This window comes from Nicotiana attenuata, chromosome 5 (genome assembly GCF_001879085.1).
Source record: "Nicotiana attenuata strain UT chromosome 5, NIATTr2, whole genome shotgun sequence".
NCBI lineage: Eukaryota > Viridiplantae > Streptophyta > Magnoliopsida > Solanales > Solanaceae > Nicotiana > Nicotiana attenuata.
In genome coordinates this window covers 30079655-30102911 of record NC_031993.1, presented here as the reverse complement: position 1 = coordinate 30102911, position 23257 = coordinate 30079655, and the positions used below count along the sequence as shown (strand labels likewise).

At 35.9% G+C, this 23257-nt stretch overlaps 1 protein-coding gene and 1 pseudogene across 2 annotated transcripts; both read right to left on the bottom strand.

Moving 5' to 3' along the window:
- LOC109225583 (serine/threonine-protein kinase STY17-like) lies at window positions 4431-13025 on the bottom strand. Of its 2 annotated transcripts, XM_019390295.1 has the most exons (12): window positions 12325-13025; window positions 11212-11286; window positions 11032-11136; window positions 10233-10318; window positions 8200-8320; window positions 7902-7981; window positions 7689-7751; window positions 7462-7580; window positions 7184-7269; window positions 6749-6870; window positions 5344-5475; window positions 4431-4789 (listed from the first exon to the last, which is right to left on the bottom strand). In XM_019390295.1, exons 1-12 carry the CDS (start codon window positions 12751-12753, stop codon window positions 4783-4785), a joined length of 1425 nt encoding a protein of 474 aa, XP_019245840.1. In that variant the 5' UTR covers window positions 12754-13025; the 3' UTR covers window positions 4431-4782. The 2 variants fall into 2 exon arrangements, with proteins under 2 accessions (XP_019245840.1, XP_019245841.1); XM_019390296.1 differs by lacking the exon at window positions 4431-4789 and having other exon boundaries at window positions 5340-5475.
- On the bottom strand, window positions 22600-23011 carry LOC109226405 (annotated as a pseudogene).

Below are 23257 nucleotides of genomic sequence, written 5' to 3'. Positions count from 1 at the left end.
ATTAATATGTAAATATACTTAAAAATATGCACTCTTCATCATTTATCAATGAGAAAAAGAAGTTGATTTGGGACCTAAAGACAAGAGAAGTACTTCGCTCGTTCACTCTCGCGTGCACACGAGAGAGTGAACGAGCTAGCTGAGGAGAGCTTGAAAAAAAAACAGCGTATTATGGAAAAAAGGCATGGAAGTGCACGAAAGACTTAGAAGGAAAAGAAAAAGAGAAGAACTTCGCTTGTTCACTCTCGCGTGCGCACGAGAGAGTGAACGAGCTAACCTGAAAAGGCTATTCCGAATTTGGCTTGTATTATTTCTCCCAAATCAAACCCTATCTCATATAAATAGTCCTTAAACTCACTTTTGAAAGGGGAGCTTTGACCTAAGGAGGGGAGATTCGACCTAAGGAGGCAAGAACACACAAGGAGCAAGGCGGAGAATTCTTCTACGAGTTTTTTATTTTCTTCTTTCTATTTCTATTGTTGGTTATGAATTCTAGGATTGTAATTTTACATACTTTTATGATGACTATGAGTAGCTAATTCTGCTATCTTGGGTTTGATGGAGCCTTTTGTAGGATGAATTCTTGATACGTTTTGATATAATTGAGTCTTTGAATTTTTCTATTTGTTCAACGACATGCTTATTTTAGTTAATTGAAGAGCTCTCAATTAACGGTGCCTATTTATTATATATTGCTTGAAAAAAAGTACATATTTAGGTAGTTGTTGAACAATGTCACTCCTAACGTATATGAGAGATCAATACGGCGGGTTTAAAAGTGGGATTAGAGATAACGAAGCTTTGACATGATCATAATGAGGGGTGAAAAAGTGCAAGCTACCGTAATTCGAGAGAATATGACTAGTACATTATTGTAGTTGCTCAAGAGAGAATTACGATAAGTCGAGTGCTCACGATCAGTAGAGAATAATTAGGCGAAATTATAAATTACGTAGCGTGAAGGATTCCGACAATTGGGGAAATCATAACTCTAAACCTCCTTAATCTTATCAAATCCTTAGTATCTTTAGTTATTAATTTATTACTTTAATTTGTTAGTAAAATAATTAAACATAAGAATCTTAATATTTCTAACTTAGGAATTGTTCGAGCTTGTCTTCTTAGTGATAGCGAACAGTTTTAGCTAAACCTTAGTTCTCTGTGGGATTCAACTCCGAACTCTTAGACCGGATTATATTTGCAGCGACTGCTTATCCTTTCTAGGACTAGAGTTGGGTGTGATCAATACTCCTTCCATCCCAATTTATATGAAGATACTTATTAATTATGCGCGAAATTAAGAAATAAAAAAAATTTGAAACTTGTTATCTAAAATAAATCATAAAAATTTGTGTGGCTAGAAATTATCTCATTAAGGGTAAAAAAAAAAAAAAAATTAAAGTTAAGTTATTACTAAATATAAAAAGGTGTCATTCTTTTTTGGATTGAATAAAAAGGAAGAATATCACATAAATTGGGATCAAGGGAGTAATGATTAAGGTGCGAATAAGAATAAATTAATTATAAATTAATAATAGTAACATATTTGTGAAGACATATATTATATATTTATTAGATATTCGATGCACATAAGTCTTTACCGTACGTTTAAAATACGTGCTCTCTATTTTAAGTCATACAGTTGACTATCAAGTGGCTATATTGTAAAACGACAATGCCTTATCTTGGGATGATGCAGTCCCAACTTTTGTTGTTATATGTCGATAGAACATGTGGACAGAAAATCTAAAACAAGAGACTCTAGAGAACGAAGGATATATCCTTTTAATTTTATCTCAAATTTTGTATTCACTTAATTGATCTACATTTGCAGGACTTTCATGATTAAGAGGACGAACTAGAGTTAAAATAAATAAACTATGCTTTAAATAAAATAATCGTCTAGATGCATGAAATAATTCAGGCAGTTCAAAATATCACTTACTAAAAATACATAGGGATAGTGGTTCAAATATAACCACCATCCGTTAGTAAAATAATATTTGTATATGTTTAGTCTAATAAAATGAATCAAGTTCACATGTAATGTAAGGAAATATACTCCATTGTAAAGCTTTAATCAATGAATAAAAGTGTTATATATTGTAAACTTTTCACGTGAGAGGGTCCATAAAATTAATACTTTTATTATGTGATCTACAATAAAAAACGGATGATGAACTTGTCTGGAAAATAAAGATGAACAGTACACAGTTCGGAGGTTTAAGAGTTGTAAGTGGACAACCAACGAAATGGCTAGTAAACATATTTTGTCTTTTTGGAACAAAATTCTTCTGGTTAATCAAATAATTAATTATATCCAAAAGTAAAATTCTTTGGACAGAACATGGCCTAAAGTTCACTTGACTATCCTTGGTACATTTTTTTCTTCTTTTTTTTTTTGTGTTTGAAGCTTCTGGAAGTCAAAAATACTTTTTATTTATTTAAAAGAGGGCTTATTTTAGAGAATTGAACTGTCTGATCAAATTTTTAGAAAAAATAAAGCTCTTTAAGTAGTAGTAGAAGTTGTTTTCAAAAGTGAAAAAAAAATCACAAAAGAACTTTTAAAATATTGACCAAGCACAAATTTTGCTCTAATATTAGTAACAAATTTTTTCAATCTGTTTAGCCAAACAACAAACTGCTACTCTAAAAAAATATTACTAACAAAATATATTTTTCGAAATAAATAGATTTTGAAAGTTTCAATCCATAAGCCGTTAACTATAAAATTTCAATCCATTCACCAACCGTTAATCCGATAACCCGATACCAATAACCGCCCTCGTTAGAAAGCCTTAGAGTATGGAGTAGTATATAGTTATAATGTTGAATCAAATGCCAAAGCCGAATTCAGAATTAATATTTGATGGGTTCAACTTTATATTTATTAGATAAAATTCATTGTATTTAAATTATGAATTCAAAATATAATATTTAATACAATATTGGAGGGTGTAGTTGATGGATCATTTGAGTACTATTGCTTTCTTTTTGTTGTAACTAACTAAATGAGGAATTATTATGAATATGCTTGATTGACAATAGGTTTCCTACTAGAGGACTAACTTTATCAAGGTATAGAAACTACTAGATAGGTGGCTAAGTTCATAAAAGCTTATGAGGTTTTCTAAAGAAGGAGCCATGAAGTATAAGATTATTAAAGTCATTATGCTATCTTAAAGAGGATCTATAAAGTATCAAGATTATCGAAGCTATAGGCTATCTATATGATATGTTGATGAGCTATATTACATCAAGTTATCAAGATTATTAAGTGCATTATGTTGTAATTTTTCTTATTGATGAAATTTGTATATATATGAATCAAGGTTAAACAATTTATTGTGTATGCAGTGAACAGTCATGACATTATATTTATATGTGAAATCTTTATTTTGTCCATAGGTTTGGATAAATTTATCACTTGTTGAGTGGCTGCACTTACTCCTTAATTACTATGGGAAGACGAAAATGATATATTTAGAAAATTTAAACAAACATTATGAGAGCTATAAAACTTACTAATCAAATAATTTTGGGCGGGATTACAGAAACATTTACTTGGGTGTTTCTTCATCATACCACTTCCACCACTAATATAGTATGATAATTTGATTTTAGAAAATCCCCTTTTCATATTAGTCAACATGATATAACTTTAGGTATGATACTAGTCTTTACTGAGAGTTTAATGTATATATATTAATTATTCTCTTAATTTTATGTAAATATTATCTTGTGAATCGAGAAACAAATTTACAAGAATATACCAACTCAGTCATTTTTATATTTTCCTTTTATTTTACGAATCATTTAAGCATTATGCAGTGAGATAAGCTAAAATTGCTTATTCTACAACTCAAACAAATGCAATATATACATTGTTTGGCCAAAGTTACTTGAACTATACAAACAAACCAAATACTATTAGAGGCAATGACTAAACTGGTAAACTTTTATTATTAGTAATTGATTCAGACCATGTCTAAGCCTAATGAATGTTTGATGTGCCTTTGGAACTGAATTCTTTAATATTCTAACGAGAACTTCCACCTTCAGATATTGATCGTTTGGCTAAATCCTGCCACTTAAGAGCATTTCTCTTAAATGACTTAATGGTAGATAGTTGAACAAGGTGTTGAATCTGGATTATTTATTTATTTACATTTTTGGTTATTTTGATTGAGGCCTCTGTCAGCCTTTCTATACGGTTTTAATTTTCCCAAAATTGTATATCTTAGAAGCCATCGTGCGTTGATTTGATTTATCTTGCTTGTAATTTGTTCATTTACGTTCAGTCTTGTTCTTATTTGAGCCAATACGTGCTTGTTGAAATGACCCTCTCTTTTATGTTGGTTCCTTATTCCTCTAGAATTAGCGTTTGTCACCATTTTTATTTATTTTCCATGAATTATAATTCAAAGATATACAGAGCAAATATATTGTTTATAGTATAATAATTACAATATTATACATCATACTATATAGATTTAAAAAATTGAGAATGAAAAACACAGTGTTATCGGTGGCTCGTGGAAGAAGTGATACAATCAGAGTTCCAACTTAATCACAAGTCCAGTTACTCAAAACTAGAGAAGCATTGTGCCTGAAGTTTTAATTCTTGTTCCAATCACTCACCCAAGATGAAGTTGGCAATGCAAGGATTCTTGCAAAGAGAGCAGAGGGCTTAGTATGATACCATAATTTGCCATACATCCACATTATACCACAAGAATCTTGGTTAATATTCTTCATCACTGCCTCTCAATTATTTGCACTCTATAACCTGCACCAAGAAATTCATATATGACATGTTCCCTGTTATCTACCTCTATTGTGTTGTCACAAAATATTGCACTCAGAATTGGAAAAAGAAAAATAAACATGCATATTTAGGCCAAGTTTAACATTGACACAACTTCTGCAGAGAACTTGACATTAGAACGGTGACGCGCTTGATAATGCAAGTCCATTTAGAAAAACAGACTTTATATCATATGATATTTTTAAAAGTTACGTAAAAGACTACTCGAATATACAGCTTCATCAAACTACTTATAATTCCCTATCGGCACTCAAGTCAGTAATGTGTTTTGCATGGATAAGTTTGCCCATTACGTTGTTACAACTAATTTAAAAACAGACTGAGGGAAAGAGAGAGAGAGAGTGAATGTTAAAAATCTAACGGTTGTAACACCATAAAAGAAAGCAATTTCAATTTTTGCACAAGTTTATCTATGGTGCTGAATTTTTCTTCTAGATCAGAGGACCTTTACATAACGTAAACAACTGAAAAGATAAAGATCCAGAATATGCAAAGTAGTGTATTGGAAGCATTACCAGGGAAGCTTTAAAGTATCTTTCAACCATCCATGTTTCGAGCAGTTTGCAACAATTTTATCCATGCGCACAATTATCTCTGAAAATGTTGGCCGAACAAAAGAATCTAGATGCCAACATTCTTCAATCAACCTAGACATCCAGTAAGGTGAGTAAGAGAAACACAAAAATCACCACTGAACTTTTGCTAAAGTAATAAGATCAACAAAAGCAATGAGATACAAGAGCCTTGTTAGTGTCAGATGATGGTGGGAGAAGATGGCCAGATTGTGCAAAATCTTGTTGTTATACTCTTTATGATTGATAAAATATAAGGAAATATAAAATAAGGCAATGCACAATAGAAAGCTGGACATTTTATCATCAGATAGATGAACACGGGAAAATGAATCGTCATCCAGAATGAAATGCCCAAGAACTTCAAAAAGCTCTGGTAGGAAAAGTACATCAAACCGGAGAATGCGAGTTTAAAGACAAGCGGACATCACATAATACTGGACTAAGCAATCAGATAGCACCCACCCCAGAAGCCAAAAAACAACGTACACATTTCTTCCGTAAAACAAAACAGCAAAGAACAATCCTTTTCTGAATTCTTTCGCCAAAAGTCATATGCTTTAGAAGCAGCGGCGTATCCAGGAATCTCACCAAGGGTGTTCAAACTTTAAGGAAGTCCGACAATCTTTTTTTTCGATGAATGGGTGCACCGAAATTTTTAAATCAAACCACGCAACATTTAGTTAAACAATTAAAACACTTGTAATAGAACAATAATTATAAATCAAACCTAACATAAAACAAGACAACAAAAGAAAAAGTAAGCATAGAACAGAGGAAAGAGAGTCTGCAGTATGTTAAGGACTTTTGTAGAAGAAACTTTTGTAGAGCTTGACTTCTAAATTATAAAATTTGTTTAAGAAACAACTTTTAAGATTAGTTGTTTGTATTTATACAGACTTTAAGTTTTAAGAGTTATTTATTAGGAATTCTTTTAGATTGAAAAAGAGTCAAATGGACCACACATTGTGGTCTCCATTTTGTTTTGGCAAACAAAATGAGCCGACAAAAATGTTTGGACAGGGATTCAAACCCGTGAACAACACCTTACTTTGAACATCCTGGACCGCTGGATTACCTCACTCAACTGTGTTAAGGTGGCTCAAAATATAATATACAACCCTATAAAGTAATATTTGACATATATACACAGTATTTTTATTCGGCGAAGGGGGTTGCTACCACCCTTGGCAAAGTGTGGCCTATGCCACGGATTAGAAGTACTAGGAGCATGGCAGGGAACATCTGCTATATTAGTACATGATGTTGCTACTCTATAACTGCGGACAAACTGCAAAAGACCAGATGCATCCGAGTATTTAAAAGAAAAATTAACAGCTGGGCTTACTCTTTAAGGTCCGGCGGATACTTAGATTTTGACTTGAATGATGGTCTTTTACCCTCTTTGCACATCAATCTAGCAGCCTCCTCAGGTGATTTGGGATGAAAAGGCGGTGTTCCCTCCATCATCTATACCCAACAAAGTTTAATTAAAACTCAGAGTAAACTAAATCATATAGCAGCACAAGATAAGAGCTCTAGAAATTCCAGGAAGACTGAAAAAAAACATTAAACACAACAAGATCATTCATGTCACAAAGTATGCCAAAAACAAGGAATCTAAACTAGTTTGTATTAGGTCAGCAAAATTGACTAGAGTTTTCTGAAAATAAAATAGAAAAGACATTTAAGCAAAAGAAGAATGTTTGAATTCTACTTCATAACAGTGATGTTCCAATTAGCTAAAATAATTATGTTAAATGATCTGAAATTGAATTGGTACCTCATAAAGTAATACTCCAAAAGCATATACATCCACACTTCTATCAAATATTTCATCTTTATAAATCTCAGGTGCTGTATAGGGACCTACAAGTAACAAGAAAGAAAATGTAACAGTCAACAATTGCGTTGCAATTACAATTCCTCCTGTCATGAAATAAGAATACATTTAAGTCCATCACCTGAAGTTTTTACAGTGGACACTAATATCAAACTAGAAGCCTCTTTTTCTGCCTATTATTGTGATTAAATTATGTGTGCTCAAGTTTAAATATTTACTTGCACGGTCAATGCCTTGAGGCTGCACCAACTTTGCTTTGTCAGGTGAAATGTTTGACAATCTAGTTAAACCAAATCCTGCAATTTTCAATAGACCTCCATTGTCCAGCAAAATATTTCTGGCACCTTACAAAAATTACAAACATTAAAAGAAGTAGATACCTCAATGAGTGCACTGAAAAAGATCATTTAACATCTGAGAATCATAAAGCATTTAGTTTTCTTACTTTGGCATTAAAAGACAATGGATAATTGGGTCCGGTTTACATTCATGAAGATAATTCATGCCCCTGAAAATCAAGATCATATGTCATAACCAGGATTGCAACCAAAGAAAGTAGATCATCTTATCAGCATAAAAAATTAAAAATTAAAAATAACAAAAGAATTCTCGAGTGCACTAATAGAGCCTTTTTTCACATGAAAGAGAACAGACTTGCCTGGCAATATCAAGTGCATATCTTAGAACCTTAGAAGCAGATAGACGTCCCTTCTTCTGAAGATAGCTACCCAAGTCACCCTGAAAAATCAACAATAAATGAATGCTACAACCATTGGAAAGTTCAGCGAAGCAACAATAAATAAAGCGCATAAAATTGAATGTACTATTGATGTAAGAGCAGATCAAAATATTTTTCTCAATATTATGCATGCATAATAATATACAATATTTGGTGTGTAGGCGGATAGAGTGAAGAAGGGATTTTGTGGGGAACAAGTGAGATAGAGAGAGCTTACACTTGGATGGTACTCTAATACGATCATCATTGGAATATTTTGTGTAACGGCTCCAACAAACTGAACAACATTAGGATGCCGTACTTTTTCCAACAAAGTTAATTCATGTTTGAAAGCATTTCTGCAGAAGAAGGACAAGGAATTAAGGCATATTAACAGCAAGGGAAAAAGCAGTTTACTGAACAACAAGAATTGACAAATCCTAAATAACAACTCAAAAAGTGGTTTGTCCAAATGTGAAGCCAAAAGAACACATCAAAAAAGAATTGAGAAGCTACACGGCCTAATAATTAAAAAATTGGTTCTGCAAGGAGAAAAATGTGAATTATGTACAAGACTGCAGCTTTAAGAAGTCCGATCTCAACACCAAAAAATTCTCCCCAATTACAAAAAGTTCTCATCAATCGTTAGACCAAGATATATTTCAGAAGATAGTCTAAATGATCTTTTTATAATATAGTAAAACTAAAGTAGCGGTTCTGTCCGCTCTCATGAATCAAGGCACTTGGATATAATGCATCTCCCCTGAATCACTTCAATGTCTGGGTGCAACTTTGTGGCAATCACACATGAATCAAAATAATAAGTTTTTCTTAAATTAGACAGGCACCAGAAAAAGGATAGTGTACGCAGTTTCATTTTCGACGAACTGACGATCATAGCTAGTGGCAGTAAAATAAAATCAAAGAAGCTTGGTATGTATGCATCCAAAATTTGGAATTCAGAGAAATGTTAGGATGAATAAGGTAAACTACACAAGGAGGCTGTCACAAACAACATATGTGAGCATCGACTTATTACGTATTATACTATTATGCTACAACCCAAGTTCGAGTAACCCCAGCCTACATAACTAGGGTGCAGAAAATGCAAAGAAGCTTATAGAATTATGCATTCCAGATTTCTGGTTTTAGGGAAATGTTAGGATGAAATTGGGGAAATGCCTAACAAGAAGGCCACCAAAAGTACCGGGTGTGATCCTCATTCCTCAACTTATTACATATTACTGCAAATCCAAGATGCATCCATGAGCTCAATCTGCCAGCATTACAGAAACATATGAATATAAAGAGTATTTATCTACTAGGCTGGATTTCCTTTTGCGATGCACAATTTCGTCTTTCTATCACTTTAGATGCTCAATAGATCAGATTCATGGATAAAGACCTTGAAGTATGCTATACATTGGGATTCACCTAAATGAAACTCTATGACCGGATGATCAGAAGGAAATGCACCGCTATATTTTTGACAGATGTATTTCCAGCTTCTTCAGGGATTTTGGTTTTCTTATGAAAATTTCATAAAGGCACCTACAAGCCATCCAATACCGTGTTCACAATCTACCAAGCATAAAAGAGCAAAGAACCACCTATTAACCGTAAATAACTATGTTGCTCGGACTCTTCAAAAATGACTCGGTGTTCATGTCGAATCCTCCAAAAGTAGGCAGCATTTTTGGAGAGTACCAGCAATATAGGTAAATAAAGGTCAGTGTTAGATTTAAGAGCACATAATGATGTCATCAACTCGCCCACAAGACTGTTTTATAACAGAATGCAACTTAGAGGAACAGCCTGCTTAATCAAACATGAAAGTACTCCAAGATGTCTTGATTTCTTTTGTTGGACAATTGCTTGTTGGCTAACACTAGGAAACTTTTCCTAGTTTTCTTAGCCAGATTCCTTCAAACGATAAGCCTCAAAGTTAATATTAGCAGTCTGGGCTTCGCCTATAGACGCAAGAAAATAAGTCCAAACGGGATACATGAAATGTCCCCCGAGTGAAAGTGAAGAAAACAACGGTTTCAACATGTGACAAGCCAACCTAAGCTGGATAAAACATCTACCAAATCTGCACCGCAAAATTTAATAACCAGATCAATGTATCATGTCAAAGCTTGCTAGTTACAGAGAATCAGGCAACATGGTTACTAGCTGAAGTCCAAAATAGTAGAATATTTCCCAATCCGAGAACAGAGTGGCCTATGGGCATGAAATAGAAGATTAACTGAAAATACGTTGACAACATACATGGTTTCGGGGTCTGAATAGCTATCCTTGTCAAGTATCTTGACAGAAACTTTTGTCCCATTCCATTTAGCAACTTGATATGAACCCTGTCAAAAGTCAAAAGAAAGTTGCAGCGAAGTTGTTAAGAAAAGACTGAAAATTAGCTGTGCAAAATCAAGCACGAAATCCGTGAAGAGGCTATGTCACATAACACAAGAGGAGAGGCAAGTGACCACATATATTTCATAGCTTTCTTCAGGAAGCAAAGCAGGAAATAAATGTTCAAAAGTTTGCAAAAAGTTAGAAATTTGAGGTGAGGCCTCCTACGATAGTTTGAATTTTAACTCGCTGCAAATGAGGTATGTTTGATGACCTAATTGGATTAAGACGTTTCACCAATTCACAAGCTGAATATTTAAAGGTAGACCTAAAATTTCAGAGTTACGACAAAGTGCTCACTGCAACCATCAGAAGTTAAAGAGGATAAACTATTTCTGATTTCAGATAAACATGTAGTAAGATGATCTCCTGGTTATGTATGGACCAAGGCATAGCAGCAATAGTCAATCTCTTCTGTAGAAAAATCGCAGCACCATCCATTTCAGTTTTAGTTCACGACCAGAAGGCTGCATCTTCGAACATAGGTTACTACTTACTACAAAGTATACAGTTCTTCTAGTGAAAATCAAACAGCTTACCATTACAACTTCTGAAATTTTCTTATACTACGCATACTGCACACATGGCATTTTAATGCTTTTATCATTTATCAAAATTAAAACGTCCCACGGCTTATTTTGAAATCTTAGATACACCTTACCTTCGAGATTCCATCCCTTTTCCGGATTTGAAGCTCCAGTGGATTGAGTTCATATTCTGGAACTTCTCGAGGATTTGCTACAGTCATTGGTGTGTTTCTGGTTTTCTAGCAACATGACTTATACTCAGTGCCATATTACAATAAAACTCACTCTAACCAGAAAATTATCTTCCCACTTACCGGGATTTTGGCCCCCCGGGCCTTTAAGATATTGTAAACTTCAACATTTCCATAGTATTTCGCATCAGCTGCAGCCTGCATTATGCATTTGAATCCTTATAAATAGTATTTGAAAAATAAAGAGATATATAGTCTGTAAATGTCACAGGTTTGCATTTTCCCTCTCAAGTAAGATTTGCTGAAGCCGCTTGAACCCTTTTTTATTCTATAAGACCTAGTAAGTCCTTTCTCATCTTATGTCAACATAATTTTCTTGTTCCTCTAATCCTTCTCATGATTATTCACAGATCAGGGAAGAAACTAGCAACAGAATAGTTTTCCAGGCAAACCAACTTTTGTTCCCCATAGATTCACAGTTGCTAAAGTTTCTGAAGAATTGAAACTTTATTCCACACCCCTTATTCATATTTCCTCAATATAAATCTAAAGTTACAATTTCCCATATTTACTTGAACCTAGATTTCATCAATTATCAGGGACAATATATCAAGGAGAATAGCAAACAACAATAAATAAATAAAATATTATCACATTTCGGGTTCATTGTCGTGCAAATGTTGATTGAAACAAGTGATAAGAGTAACAGCAGTAAAAATGACTTACACCCCTAAGTGAGAAAGATATTTCACGTTACATTTTACATAATTTAAGGTAAGATCCAATATCCCTCCATCCCAATTTATGCGATGGTATTTCCTTTTTAGTCTGTCCTAAAACGAATAGTACATTTCCGTACTTATAGCAACACAAATGTATGTCTTGTCTTAGACAACAAGTTCTAATTTTTTTTCTTTGTTCTCTTAAACTATGCATTCAGTCAAACACTATCACATAAAATGGAGTAAAGGACGTATTAATACCAAAGACAATAAATCAAACATTTAGAAGTTTATGATCCAAAAAATGGTAAAAATAGTACTCCCTCCATCTCAAATTACTAGTAGTGATTTCTAAAAATAGTTGTCTCAAATTATTTGTCATTTTAGAAATTCAAGACAAAATTAATTATATTTTTTTAATTGTACCCTTGACAGTAATTGTTCTTGCAAAATAAATAGAGAAATACCACAGATAATTTGCCACAGGGAGAGTAATTAAGAAACAAAAGTCTACCGTGCTTCCCCAACGATCACGAGCATCAAGATTAGCCTTCCGACTCAACAAAAGCTTAACAACCTCAACATGTCCTTCACACGCAGCAATATGCAGAGCAGTCCTTCCATCTAAATCAATGCTATTCACATCAGCATCATCTTCATCCAACAAATCCTTCACGCCCTTCACGTCTCCTTTACACGCCAAAAACAACAGTTGCATCGTCGAATCCAAATTCTCCGGCACGGCATTAGTCGTCTCATTTTCTAACGATGGAATCCTCCGTATTGGATCGAGTGACGATTGCCTCCCGAAACTGAACCTTATGTTCTTGCTCTTTGGATCCAATGAATTTTGTCTCTTGAAACTGAATTTTCCGCTCATTCTCAATGATCCTGTTGAGAATTGCCTCGATATTCCTCGTTTCAATTGCGCTTTTACATCCATTTTCAATAATTTCACCTAAATAAAAGAAGCAAAACCTATAATTATTCTTTTTATATCAGTGAGCTCGTGAATGATCATTTCATTAACGAGAAACGGGAAAGCATTTGATGGCGAATATTTGTTCTGAAAGAATTGAAATTTTGGTAGTTGAATGTGCAGAATTGAGAATGAAATTTAGAGAGAGAGAGAGAGAGAGAGAAAGAGAAAGAGAGGTGTGTTACAATGGAAGGAAGGAGGGAAGGGGTTGGACATTTTCAGGTACATCACAAAGCTTCCCGGAAAATGCGTTACTGCTGTTGATATGTCACCTCTAATGTGAATTTGTGACAAGGGTCCACTTTTTTTCCTTTTTTTTTTTATTTCTTTTTGTTTTGTTTGTTTTTTATTTATAAAAATTAAGTCGATATCATGTGAGTCAACAGTAACTTTTTAGCCAGACAAAAAAAAAATTATTAGTTTTTCTAGTACATGAACAATGAAACTTGAACTCACATGCAGAAAAAAGTAATTTTCTATGTATGAAAATAATTATAAAAATATTCGTAAAGAGCCATAATCAATGTCTCATTGTGTGAGAGATATTTACCGGTACCATTACATAATAAATGTTATTGAATCTGCAACTATGTTTTTTTTCCACACGAGAACCAATGATCTTACAGAGGTTTTGAACCCCTTTAACCACTAAATTATGCTTTTGGGCTGTGTCAAGGGGATTCAAACGTAATACATAGAGGTAAAAAAAATAGATTTCGCCTTATATATACAGTGTAATTTTTCGGTGAAGGGTGTTCGGGTGAACACTCTTCCGCCCCTGCACACGAGTTATAAGTGTATCATATATAGAGGCCATTTGAGTTTCGCAGATTGTAAATTGTTGATGAGCTTGAAGTATTGCAAAAAGATTTTTTAAGTGTTGAAAGTGATTTTATAAAATAAGCAGTTATGTGTTTAGATATAAGTGCTAAAATAATTGATGTGTTTGGTAAAAAAGATATTAATAAATATCTTTTATTAAATATACTCAAATTAAAAGATTCTAAATTAAAATTATCTTCGTGAAGAGAAGAACGAATCAGGAATACGGAATGAAGAGAAGTTAGAAGTTCTATTATAGAAATAGAATTTTATGAATTAAAAAATAACTATTAAGAATAAAATAGTAGGAGTTCTGACTAAAGTGAAAAAATCATAAGTTGGGTGCAAATTTTATGAATTAAAAAATATAACTAAGGATAAAATAGTAGGAGTCTTAATCAAACTAAAAGTGCGTATAAGCTGAAAAATCATAAGTTGAGGGTAACCAACTTATGACTTTTGACGAAGTTTAGCTTATAAGCACTTTAGGTGATTATCAAATATGTAAATAAACCAAAAGAAAATATTTATAAGGCAATTGGACCAGCTTATACCTTAGCCAAACACCCTCACAATCATATATTGCTAGATAGTTTTCCTAGGCAAAAGATAGTGTGCTCAGTGCATCTTATATAACGTTCTCAAATGCAAATTAAAGTTGATTTCTTAAATATATAGAATAACTCAAGAATAACAATTTGTTGCTTCGTAATAGAATAATTCAAATAATCGTTATAAACGGATATATGAATTTATCATCGCATACCTTCCGAACTTTAAAAAAGAAAAGAATATTCACTCCTCCTCCTCCACTTCCAAAAATAAAGTTTTTTCTTTACATTTTCCCAATTCATAAGGGTACAATTTCAAGCTTACATATTAACTTTTAATATTATTTGAATAAGATTGATCGATGTTTTATTTATTTATTTTCTTGGAGTAGAAATAAAAAGTATAATTTTTAAATAATGTTATACTTTATTATTGCTATTATTATTATTATTATTATTATTATTATTGTTATTGTTGTTGTTGTTGTTGTTGTTGTTGTTGTAGCCATTTTCGTTACTAATTTTTATTATTATTTAAAAATAAAAGTATAAGAACAATAAATCTCATTGAATTGCTCTACAACTACTTAATTGTAGATGATAAAAGCTGCCTAGATGTATCCCACAGCTAAGATGTTGATGCAGTCAACTTGTATGTTGCAACTGTCCAACATTTTTATAAGATGTTGACTTCCAGAATCTAAAATATCTTTTACAGACTAATAATGAAGGTTTTCATTGTCTATATATATAATAATTATATATAATGATGGTGACCTTTATTTTCTCTTTCTTTTGTTTGATCAATAGTTGGATTTAATTTTCCTCTGATTTAGCTCCTTCTTCATTGTTGCAGAAACGCATGGAAACCTTTTTTTATTTTTTTGTTTCTCACCCGATGTCCGGTATTCGCATTGGAACCCGATTATATTCGGATTCGCACCACGTAGGACCCCTTTCGAGGGGAAGCGCTCCCTACCAAGGATTGCATGGAAACCTTCATTATCTGTAAAAGATATTTTAGATTCTGGAAGTCAACATATTACAAACATGTTGGATAGTTGAAACCATAAATCCTACGTGGACCAATAGAAGATTACCATATGACTCTTTACGAAGGCCCACTTAGTCAACTAGTCAACGGTTAATGTTAGGGGCATTTTAAGACAAACGATAACTTTGAGGGCGTTTATGGTCCAAAAGGTGAAAGGAGGATATTTTAAAGATAAATTTAATAGGTTAAGGGCATTTTTAGTCTTTTTCTATTATATATGTAACACCATAAGTTTGTGGATTTTTTTTTTTTGGTCAGAAAAGTATATATATATATATATATATATATATATATATATATATATATATATATATTAGCATTTAGCAACTGCGTACAGATGAGTGGTGCCTAACTGGCACCTTGTCACAAACTATTGTTGTATTACAAAGTCCTAAAGTAGTAGTAGTATTTACTGTTGTCATGGTCATCCTATTGGAATTATCATCACGACAATTAATTACACACGAGGAACTACTAGTAATATTGCCACATTGATTTTGCCAAGTAGTGTCTTGGTCTGAGTGAGTTCCTTGCAACCCAGCCATATCCTTTGCAAAAGTCAGCTCAGCAAAAGTAGGAACATTTTCAAAAATTCTTGGCAAGTATTCCTTTCCAAAATTGTGGCCCGCTTTAGCTAGTCGATCTGCCACCATATTTTGCTCTCTGTACGCATGTTTGACGACAGGTTTACCTAGTTGGTCCAGATAGTACCTGCAATCAGCAATTAAGTTAGAGAAAGCAAAATTTTCAGATCGAATAATAGTAAAAGTCCCTTTGCATCCTCCTCCACCTCCAGAGGTGTAATATTATGATCATATGCAAGTTTCAAGCCTTGAGTTAAAGCATATAGTTCAGCCAAAATGGATGACTCATGTGGCGCCGAACCAGAAAAACCTAGAATCCATTCCGCGTTGGAGTTCCTAATTAGTCCTCATATGCCTGCCGTGTTAGCTGAAAAAGCACCGTCAGTATTGAGCTTATAACAGTGATTATTTGGAGGATTCCATTTAATGTTCTTGGCTAATTGAATTTTGTGGTTATTCATTTGATGGAAAGAAGCTAAGTAAGTGAATTCCGCAGCTTGTTTGGTAATATTGGTATAGGTAATATTACTTTTAGTGTTGTGGAACGGGTTGTCATTTCGTGTAAGCCAAATATTTCATAAACTATATGGTAAGTATGTTTGAGGGTTAATGTGAAGAGGAAGGTTGGTGTGTTTAATAAAAATGAGTTCTCTTACCCAAGTATGTGTATGTGACAGATTTGCAATAGAACTAATTAAATAAGTGAGTCCTAAGTGTTGCCAATATTTCCCAGCATTCACACATTCCAGAAAAATGTGTTTAGTGGATTCATCTTGTGATTGACAAAAACGGCAAGTTGCATCCTCAATAATATTAGTGTGTTTTAAGTAGAGCCTGGTTGGCAACCTATTATGGCAAAGAAGCCAAATAAAGCTTTTAAGTTTTGGATGGATAGGGAGTTCCCAAATCCAAGTGAAGTTATGGGACTGACTTAAAGGTGAAGGAATATTTTCTTCCAAATTGTCATATATAGACCTAATTGTAAATTTGCTAGTTTGAGTTAGACCCCAGTAAATGAGATCAGGTTTATTGGTAAAAAGGGATACATAAGTAGCATTGATTAAGTGATTTATATTATCCCCTAGGTCAAAAGTAATCTTCTCTTTAATCCATCCCATGGGTTTAAGAATTTGAGAGATTGTTAACTTAGTTTGTTCTAAAGTTAAAGGGCCTTGTATCATGGAACGCATCGTTGTGCCTGGCCTTAGCCAGGGGTCATGCCATATATTAATATGCTTGCCATCACCTATTCTTCATTGGATACGCCTTTGGCAAAAGTTCCACCCTCTGAGGATGTTATCCCATGTTTTTGAATTATTTAAAACAGTTCTTTTATGGATGTATTTATTAATAAGAATTCTTGACCACATTGCTTGAGGGGATTGAAAAATTCTCCAAGCAAGGCCCGCTAATAAAGCATTATTTTTTTCCCAATTTTTGAATACCCAGGCCACCCATAGCTTTCGAGGCCGTTACCAAGTTTCAATTAAGAAGATGCATTTTCTTTTTGACTGAGGTGGTACCCCAAAGAAAATTTCGTTGGTACTGTTCCATTTTTTTGATAATTTGTTTAGGAATCAGTATATACTGCATAATATGATTGGGAAGGTTATTCAGGGTAGAATTAATAAGAGTAGATCGACCTGTCATAGTTAAAAAACTTGTTTTCCATCCCGCTAATCGATTCTTAAAGTTATCTAAAAGAAATTGAAAGTCCTCATTCTTAGGTCGAGTAGTGAACATAGGAAACCCTAAATATTTACCAAACGAGGTGCCTTCCTTAATGGAAAAAGACTCTGTAATATAATTTCTATCATTTTGAGAGCTATTCTTGGAGAAAAAAACTTTGATTTTTCAAAATAATTTTTTGACCTAGAGCAAGAGGTAAAAGTGGTTTAAATACATCAACTATTGCATGATAAACTCTTAGTAGTAATTTTTTGAATAACAAAAACATATGATATCAATAATCAGCCAAAATACAGATAGTAGAGTCGTGTCGAAAAGTTTGAAATGGAGGCCCATTTTAGGATAAGGCTAGTTATAAGAGTGTTGCCACTGCAGTAATTCTACGCTCCATAAGTAATATAGCTACGTATAAGGACGATTTTACATATATGTCACGATCACGGTAGTTCCAAAGCGTAACCTTCTGAGGGCTGAGTTTACTAAGAGTAAATGGCATACCTCTAAACAGAGGTAGCGGAATTCTAGGCACAGCTCAAGATATTTCAGATTTCTACCCTTTTCAGAATTCCCGAGAATCTACAACCCGTTCCGGAAGTGATTCTTAGGGATATGCAACTACGTCTGAATAGCAATTTATATGAGAATACCATAAGCAGGCAAAAGTGCCTCCAACCAAATATATATTCTAAAAACTAAGCAATCATAGTATTAAAAAGCGGAAAGTTTAGACAAACACGTCAACACATTCTTAGACGAATACTGGTTGTACAACAAGTACAATAACTACTTAACGTCTAATAAGAAATTATAAGCAAACTAGGAATTACAAAGTGCTTCGAATGAAAACAATAAAAATGTCTTATGTCTAATCCAGAGAGAATACAAATGATGAAACAATTATATAACTGAAACTAAACATAGAAAGGGACTCCGGGCCTGGTGACTACGATCAGCAAGGTGCAAGAGAGGACGGTGAGAAACTTAAAATTTACAAAGGTTCGGAAATGAAACATAAATACTTCTCTGCATAGCTCCGCGTGGACATAGAAGTACAAGACTCCTCTGAATCCTCATAATGCTAAGTATACCAAAAAAGACATAGGGCGATAGGCTCCCTGCGCTGTGATCTGTGCAAAAAGATGCACAGAGTGTAGCATCAGCACAACCGACCCCATGTGCTGGTAAGTGCCTAGCCTAACCTCGCGAAGTAGTGACGGAGCTGAGACCAGACTACCAGATAAACCTGTGCAGATATATATATACAAGTACACAAAAATAATAAGCGGAAAGTAAGCAATTAAAAGCTGGGAGGGGGGAAACATGCTTATGGGGAAGCAGAATAAACGGTAATAGTCAGAGAGATCAACAAGAGAAACTACATCTGATTTCTTCTAACACCGAATAAAGGAAAACAAACCACTTTCACTTATTCCAATTTCCTCTCATTGCAGGCGTCCAACACGATCCCATTTCCTTACATCACGTGGTAGGCGTACCACACGCTCCCGTTACAATAATATCACAAGGTCGGCGTGCAACACGTTCCCATTTCATAATAACTCGTGGTCGGCGTGCCACACGATCCCATTTCATAATATCTCGTGGTCGGCGTGCCACACGATCCCATTTCATAATATCTCGTGGTCGGCGTGCCACACGATCCCATTCCTTTCAACACAATACACAACATAATCCCGGCAAGGGAGAAAGATGTTATAATAACTATCCCGGCAAGGGAGCAATGTAATATAATAAACTATCCCTGCAAGGGAGCAATGTAATATAATAAACTATCCCGGCGAGGGAGATCCAGCTATAACCAAACTCATTCAATCTCTACTTAACACAATTAAATCCACACTTAGTCTCAACAATTACTGGCTCAGTGTTAAAGATTTTCAACCAATTCCTCATAAATAACAATTACAAATTTGATAATTTAGCAAATTAGGACTCACGGTCATGCTCGACACCAGTGTATAGATACTCGTCACCATGCCTATACACCGTACTCGACAAATAGCAATTAACAAATAAGACTCTACTCCTATTCCCTCAACCCAAAGTTAGAACAAACACTTACCTCAACTTCCACGACTAAATCAATCCACAACGACCGCTTTCCCTCTCGAATTCGGCTCCAACTCAACCAAATCTATGAAATAACGACTTTATAATATCAATAATAGCTAAACAAATCAAACCCAATGCCTAAATATAGATTCCCAACCTTTCTTCCAAAAATTCCAAAATGACCCCGGGCCTGCTTGGTCAAAACCCGAGGTTCGGACACAAATTCATATCCCCCATTTCCCCACGAGCCCGAATATACAATTTGTTTTCAAATTCGACCCCAAAACGAGGTCTAAATCAAATAAGATTGAAAAGACCTAACTCTACCCATTTTCCCCCCAATTTCAACCCTAGATTACATGATTTGAGAATTGAGCTTAAGAATTTGATAAATGATGAAGGAAAATGAAGGAAACAAGTTAAATAATACTTACCCAAGAAGCTTTGGTGAAGAAGAGCTCTAGAAATCGCCTATGGGCTGTGGAGAAGATGAGTTCGTGTGTTTTTGGGTAAAAAATCCCGTCACTGTTCTGTTTTGGGTATTTAAAATCACTGGGCAAAATTGCCCTTCGCGTTCGCGAAAAAGGAATCGCGTTCGCGAAGGGTAAATAGGATAAGGCATCGCAAACGCGGGGAGTCTAATCGCGAACGCGTAGAAGAGGAGGGATGGGGTCCAGGAACTTACTCTACGCGAACGCGTGGGTATATACGCGAACGCGATGAAGGATGGGCTAAGACTATGCAAACGCGGGGACTGTTCCGCGAACGCGAAGGAGAAAAGTACTGTTCACCTGCTGCAACTTTTCTGCATTTTTCTAAGTTTCAAAACCATCCCGAACACCTCCGAAAATACTCCCGAGCCCTCGGGGCTCCTAACCAAACACACACACTAACTCAACCACATCGTACGAACTTAACCGTGCGATCAAATCGCCAAAATAACATCAAAAACGAGGAATCAAACCTCAAAATCATCACTTTTTCATCAAAACTTCATAAACTTTCATTTTTAGATATTTAGGTCCGAAACACGTCAAATGACGTCCGATTCCAACCAAATTTCACAGGAAGCGCTTAAACTACATATAAGACATGTACCGGGCGCCGAAACCAAAATACGGGCCCGATACCAACACTTTCCAAACCATTTTCTTTTCAAGTTTCCATATTAATTTCTAAAAAATAATTTCACAGAAAAATTCATTTCTCAGGCTCTAGACCTCGGAATTCGACTCCGGGCATATGCCCGAGTCTCATATTTTTCTACGGACCCTCCGGGACCGTCCAATCACGGTTCCGGGTCCGTTTACCCAAAATGTTGACCAAAGTCAACTTTAATCATATTAATAGCAAAATTCATCAATTTTTACATAGAATTCATATTTAAGCTTTCCGGCTACGCGCTCGGACTGCGCATGCAAATTGAGGCAAGCCTAAATGAGGTTTTCAAGGCCTCGGGGATACAGAATGAGTGAGAAAATAGGTGATGACCCTTTGGGTCGTCACATTCTCCACCTCTAGAACAACCGTTCGTCCTCGTACGGACAAAAGAAAGAAGTACCTGAGTCGGGAAATAGATGAGGATAACGGCTCCGCATATCGGACTCGGACTCCCAGGTCGATGCCTCAGGGGGCTGACCCCTCCTCTGAACTCGTACTGAAGGAAAACTCTTCGATCTCAACTGTCGAACTTACCGGTCTAGAATTGCCACCGGCTCCTCCTCATAAGACAGATCCTTGTCCAACTGGACAGTGCTGAAATCTAACACGTGGGCTGGATTGCCGTGATACCTCCGAAGCATGGACACATGAAACACTGGATGCACGGCTGACAAGTTAGGCGGTAAGGCAAGTCTATAAGCCACCTCTCCCACACGATCGAGAATCTCAAATGGACCAATGAACCTAGGGCTAAGCTTTCCCTTCTTCCCAAATCTCATCACGCCCTTCATAGGCGACACTCGGAGCAATACCCGCTCACCAACCATGAAAGCTACATCTTGAGCCTTACGATCTGCATAACTCTTTTGCCGCGACTGAGCCGAACGAAGCCTATCCTGAATGATCTTGACCTTATCCAAGGCCTCCTGAACTAAATCTGTGCCCAATAACCAAGGTCTCAAGACACCATCAACATCTAAGGTCACCTTCTTGGCACCTCCACGCTGCACTGTGTCTCTCAGGACACACAAATGGGGATCATCAAACTGGCGATCACGGATACGCTCCAATAACGAAGAACGAGCAACCGTGCAAGCTAACACTCTGCTGGGCTCAGAAATATCCAACCTCACAAATCGATTGGCCAAGGCATGAATATCCAAAGCAAGCGGCCTCTGGCTGGCCGGAATATAAGCAAGACTACCCATGCTGGAGACTTCGTACTCAATGCATCGGCCACCACATTGGCCCTCCCGGGGTGGTATAAAATGGTGACATCATAATCTTTCAATAACTCCAACCACCTCCTCTACCTCAAATTCAACTCCTTTTGCTTGAACAAGTAGTGAAGACTCTTATGATCAGTGTACACCTCACACTTCACACCATATAGATAATGCCTCCAAATCTTCAAAGCATGAACAATGGCTGCCAATTCTAGATCATGAACTAGATAATTATTCTCGTGGATCTTCAGCTGCCTCGAAGCATAGGCTATGACTCTGCCATCCTGCATCAATACTTCACCAAGCCCAATACGGAAAGCATCACAATAGACTGTATAAGGCCCTGAACCTGTGGGCAAAACCAATACCGGTGCCGTAGTCAGAGCTGACTTGAGCTTCTGAAAGCTCGCCTCACACTCATCTGACCATCTGAACTGGGCACCCTTCTGGGTCAATCTAGTCATCGGGGCTGCAATAGATGAAAACCCCTCCACGAACCGACGATAGTAGCCTGCTAACCCCAAGAAACTCCGAATCTCTATGGCTGATGCTGGTCGAGGCCAGTTCTTGACTGCCTCTATCTTCTTCGGGTCCACCTGAATACCCTCTGCTGATACAACGTGACCCAGGAATGCTACTGAACTCAGCCAGAACTCACACTTGGAGAACTTGGCATATAACTGACTATCCCTCAGAGTCTGAAGAACCACTCTGAGGTGCTGCTCGTGCTCCTCCTGGCTGCGGGAGTACACCAAAATATCATCAATAAAGACTATCACGAACATGTCCAAATATGGCTTGAACACTCGGTTCATCAATTCCATGAATGCTGCTGGGGCATTGGTCAACCCAAACGACATGACCAGGAACTCATAATGCCCGTACCGAGTGCAGAATGCTGTCTTAGGGACATCGGATGCCCTAATCCTCAACTGATGGTAGCCAGATCGCAAGTCAATCTTTGAGAATACCCTGGCACCCTGAAGCTGGTCGAACAAATCATCAATCCTCGGCAGTGGATACTATCGTCACTTTGTTCAATTGCCGGTAATCAATGCACATTCTCATCGTACCATCCTTTTTCTTCACAAATAACACCGGCGCACCCCAAGGCGAAACGCTGGGTCTAATGAAACCCTTCTCAAGAAAATCCTGCAACTGATCCTTTAACTCTTTCAACTCTGGCGGGGCCATGCGATACGGCGGGATGGAAATGGGCTGCGTGCCCGGAGCCAGATCAATACAAAGATCGATATCCCTGTCGGGCGGCATACCCGGCAGGTCTGAAGGGAAAACCTCGGGGAACTC

Coding starts and splice junctions, on each gene's coding strand:
- LOC109225583 (XM_019390295.1), bottom strand. CDS start 12,753: ATGGATGTAAAAGCGCAATTGAAACGAGGAATATCGAGGCAATTCTCA. Junction 11,287..12,324: donor GTGATCGTTGGGGAAGCACG/GTAGACTTTTGT, acceptor TGCATAATGCAG/GCTGCAGCTGATGCGAAATA. Junction 11,137..11,211: donor CCCGGGGGGCCAAAATCCCG/GTAAGTGGGAAG, acceptor TCATGTTGCTAG/AAAACCAGAAACACACCAAT.